This window comes from Setaria viridis, chromosome 8 (genome assembly GCF_005286985.2).
Source record: "Setaria viridis chromosome 8, Setaria_viridis_v4.0, whole genome shotgun sequence".
Taxonomy (NCBI): domain Eukaryota; kingdom Viridiplantae; phylum Streptophyta; class Magnoliopsida; order Poales; family Poaceae; genus Setaria; species Setaria viridis.
The window spans coordinates 11,862,649-11,864,523 of record NC_048270.2 but is presented as its reverse complement, the minus strand read 5'-3'; the positions used below and the strand labels follow the sequence as shown (position 1 = coordinate 11,864,523).

At 57.0% G+C, this 1,875-nt stretch overlaps 1 protein-coding gene across 1 annotated transcript; it reads right to left on the bottom strand.

The window, feature by feature from the left end:
* Positions 1 to 215: 215 nt before the first annotated feature.
* LOC117833695 (xylanase inhibitor protein 1) lies at positions 216 to 1,566 on the bottom strand. The gene has a single exon (XM_034713289.2). It carries the CDS (start codon positions 1,295 to 1,297, stop codon positions 374 to 376), a length of 924 nt encoding a protein of 307 aa, XP_034569180.1. The 5' UTR covers positions 1,298 to 1,566; the 3' UTR covers positions 216 to 373.
* Between the last annotated feature and the right edge of the window lie 309 nt (positions 1,567 to 1,875).

Here is a 1,875-nt window from a genome sequence, read left to right as displayed (position 1 = left end):
TCAGGCCCACGTCGCCGCTTAAAATGTACTCAACGTGGCAGCACAAAAAATAATTAACATTGATATGCCATGATACTTTTGAGAATATAATAGCTTAATTAATGTTTGGTCAAAAACTCTGTTGTCTCAGCCCTATCCATGAAAAACATCTTCGAGCTTTTAGTCCCTAAGCCTGTTCAAGGACGACGGAACAAAAATTATTCGGGCAAAAGTCGTAGGAGAAGTGATCATATTCCTTATTTCATTGACTAGAACAACAAACAACTTCAGTTCGCATCCATATCATTATCATAGGGATGCCGTTTTATTCGTACACACGCATACACGGTAGTATATACTCCGATCCGTAGCTGTAGACCAGCGATATATACGATCAGGCCCATCCCTTGACGACGCCGCTCCAGCGTGTCTTCTTGTCGGCGAACCTGTCCCAGACCATGACCCCGCCATAGTTGTTCGCCTTCTGCACCTTGGGCAGCAGGTCGTAGTACAGGTACTTGAGGTAAACGGCGACGGTGCCCTGCGCCCCCTCCGGCACGCCGCTCTCCGCCGGCGCGAGGCCCAGGTACACCTGCGTCCTCGGAAACGCCGCCGTCCACTTCTCCCACTGCCCTACCACGCCGTACGTCCCGCCCTTCCCCAGCGAGCATGTGTCGTTGCCGTAGAACCTGACGTGGATGCGCTCGAACAGCCCCGTCCGGAGCGCCGCCCCCAGGCGGCGGTCGGGGAACCCGCACCGCGGCGTCGCCGTCAGGCGCACACCCTTCCGGCCGCGGTAGAACCGGTTGTACCCGTCAAGGCGCCTGGCCAGCTCGTCGTAGTGGTCGGGGGCGCCCTGGTCGATGTAGAAGTCGATGCCGTCGACGGCGGCGTCGCCGAACGGGCGATACACGCCGTTCCGGCGCCCGCCGAGGTGCGCGTTCCAGAGGTTGTCGGCGACGGCTGCGGCGGAGGCGGAGGACGGGAGGGAGTAGCCGTTCCCGGGCCCGCCGATGGAGAGGAGGACGAGGATGTTCCTGGACTGGCAGTGCTTGATGTCGGCACCGACGCCGGCGAGAGGGTGGCCGGAGAGGTCGCCCCAGTAGCGGCCGTGCCCGAAGACGCTGTAGAAGGAGATGACGACGGTGGAGTAGAGCCCCGTGTCGCAGGCCTCGCGCAGCGTGCCCTCGCCGGCGTTCTGGCCCCAGAACACGGTCAGCTGGCCCGTCTGCTTCGCCGTGGCGGCGCCGGCGAGACAGGAGACAAGCACGAAGGCGATCACGAGCGGGTGGAGAGCGAGGGGGCGTCGGAACGCCATGGCGGAGGTTTGCAGTGAGATGGTTCTGGATGTTGTATGATGGTGTTGGAACTTGAAGGCGTTGGGGAGGTCTATATATAGGGTTTGTTTTGGCACACGAGCTCACAGATAGATGCAGCTAAGGTAGGAGTAGGTGAAGTGTGTTTTCTTGTGCGCCGTGGAATGCATGGGAAAACAGGGAGATCGCGGCTTTTCAGGATGAAGAAACAGGGGAAGTGAACGTGCAGAGCGAATGCATGCATGCATGGGCATGACTGTCCAAGCTTATCGATCCAGAGCTCGTCGCCGACGTCATCCATGGATGGCTGTAGGTGTGTCCAAGGGGTGGCTTTATTGTTTGAAGGTGCAGTGCAAGACAGCTAGCTAAGTAGAAAATGTCACAGCGCGAGCTCCTTTGGTCATAAACCGGATGCAAGACTCGTACATGCATGAACATGTAGGCTATAGCCTCTGCTAAAAGGTGGAGCTAGCAAAACTTTCCGGTTAGTTAGCTACATAGATCCTGGTTGAAGGTGCTCTTGTATGCTGAGGTACGAGGCCAGTCAAAGATTGAAAGACACATCCTAATTAAAGCTAGA